The 2271-nt window shown below is 34.9% G+C and overlaps 1 protein-coding gene across 1 annotated transcript; it reads left to right on the top strand.

Annotated features, from left to right (window-relative positions):
• The first annotated feature begins 234 nt into the window (after positions 1–234).
• On the top strand, positions 235–1853 carry LOC102585247 (delta(12) oleic acid desaturase FAD2-like). The gene is made up of 2 exons (XM_006346553.2): positions 235–324; positions 470–1853. The coding sequence occupies exon 2, from the start codon at positions 472–474 to the stop codon at positions 1624–1626; it is 1155 nt and encodes a 384-aa protein (XP_006346615.1). The 5' UTR covers positions 235–324; positions 470–471; the 3' UTR covers positions 1627–1853.
• Positions 1854–2271: the final 418 nt, after the last annotated feature.

The raw sequence follows: 2271 nt of genomic DNA, 5'->3' as shown, positions 1-2271 counted from the left end.
TTACAAACACAAACGCATTTTATTACATTTTATACCGAAATGTATAAAATGACTAGTTGTATACCGAAAATGACTAATTGTATACCAAATTAGATGGGAAAAAAAAGGATGTTTGCTGCGAATTACAATTAAAATAAACTATGGCTATAACATTTAATTTTGAATTAATAATTTACTACTTCATACAATTTTCCCTTAAATAAAAGCTATTAAATTTGGCCAAACCATTAGCCTCTTTTTCTCTATCTCTATAAAGAACAGAGGAAGTGGGAGAGAGAAATATCCAGCTTTCAGTTCATGCTAAACGAAGGTCTCTGTTGAATGGTGAGTTAATTCTTTCTTCACCAAAAATTTATGTTTACTTACCAGCATTTATTATATGATCATTCTTGTTGTATGATGTAATTGTCTTTTAATTTAGAGAACTATAAATCATCTACTAAATGCTCAAGTGGTTGAATTGTTGCAGAAATGGGATTCTGTGGAAATATGTCTAATCCAACAACTAAAACTGAACAAAAGAAAATTAATCATCTCCAAAGAGTGTCATTTTCAAAGCCACCTTTTACAATTGGTGATATCAAGAAGGTCATCCCTCCTCACTGCTTTCAACGATCTCTCATTCGCTCCTTCTCTTATCTCGTTCAAGATCTCATACTTGTCTCCATTTTTTACTATATTGCAACCACTTACTTCTGCTTCCTTCCATATCCATACTATTACCTAGCATGGCCTATTTATTGGATCATTCAAGGTTGTGTTTTCACTGGAATATGGATGATTGGTCATGAATGTGGCCACCATGCCTTCAGTGATTACCAGTTGGTAAATGACGTTATTGGTTTTATCCTCCACTCTGTACTTTTAACACCATACTTCTCATGGAAATATAGTCATCGGCGTCATCACTCCAATACTAGTTCCATTGAGCACGATGAAGTGTATGTGCCCAGGCTTAAATCCAAACTAAGATGGTTCTCTAATTATTTGAACAATCCACTAGGAAGAGTACTCGCACTTTCTTGCACCCTCACTTTTGGGTGGCCTTTGTACTTGGTCTTCAATGCTTCAGGAAAATCTTATGGTCGCTATGCAAGTCACTATGATCCACATGGGCCAATTTTCAATGACCGCGAGAGGCTACAAATTTACATTTCTGATGTAGGAGTGATTACATCTGCTTATGTGTTGTATCGCATTGTTTTGGCACAAGGTCTAGCTTGGCTTGTATGCATCTATGGGGTACCCCTCCAAATTATGAGCGGCTTCATAGTATTAATCACTTTTTTGCACCATACTCACTCTTCGTTACCACATTATGATTCATTCGAGTGGGATTGGCTAAGGGGAGCTCTAGCTACGGTAGACAGAGACTTTGGTATACTGAATAAAGTCTTCCACAACAGTACAGATACTCATGTTTTGCACCATCTATTCTCAACTATCCCACATTACCATGCAATGGAGGCAACCAAAGCTATCAAGCCATTACTAGGAGAATACTATCAATTTGATGGTACCCCAATTTATAAGGCCATATGGAGGGATTCAAAGGAGTGCATCTATGTAGAGAAAGATGAAGGATCTACAGGTAAAGGTATTTTTTGGTACAAAAACAAACTTTGAAAGACAAATGAAAAAAATGGACTTGGTTAAATTTGATGGATGAGTCATGGTAAGTATTTTAATTTAGGTTCATTTATATTTTTATTGGAATTGTTGTTTCCTATCATGCTAGTATGTTTCTTTTTATATCAAATTGTATAGTAGTATTATATTGTGTGGTTGAAATTATAGTTTGATAAGGCTGTATTATTTATTATCCTCAAAGAACAATTTTCCTATTTGATTTGTTTGTATTGTACTATACAATAACAATTTGGCAAAATTAGTTTTGCAATACTCAGAAGCCAGAGCACTCTGTTTTCTCCAACAATGCTGGTCAAATCTTCTGCTTCTTCCTGCATAGCTACTCTGATGAACAATATACCAAAGAATTGAGACCTCGAGAGGAGCTCATATAAAAAAATCTAAGTTGTATAAAAAAATACTTGAGTTGGTGTCCATTGAAATCCAGTCTTAAGTGTTTGAAACTCAAATTTTAAAATTCGACCAACCACAAATGTGAATGTTTCGAATGAATTATATTATAAAAAGATTCAAAACATCACTGAGTTGACTAATTCCTCTACCCCGCTTCTTCCCCTTCTCTTTCGAACTCCGAAAATTAAGGTTCAACTTGCATGTGTTAATCATATAGTCTGAGTAGCA

This window comes from Solanum tuberosum, unplaced genomic scaffold (assembly GCF_000226075.1).
Source record: "Solanum tuberosum cultivar DM 1-3 516 R44 unplaced genomic scaffold, SolTub_3.0 scf00078, whole genome shotgun sequence".
In the NCBI taxonomy this organism is placed as follows: Eukaryota; Viridiplantae; Streptophyta; class Magnoliopsida; order Solanales; family Solanaceae; genus Solanum; species Solanum tuberosum.
Note: the sequence above shows the minus strand (reverse complement) of the source record. Positions and strands in the feature narration are given on the sequence as shown.

What these genes read in the sequence shown, in the direction of transcription:
- LOC102585247 (XM_006346553.2), top strand. Translation starts at nt 472, where the DNA reads ATGGGATTCTGTGGAAATATGTCTAATCCAACAACTAAAACTGAACAA.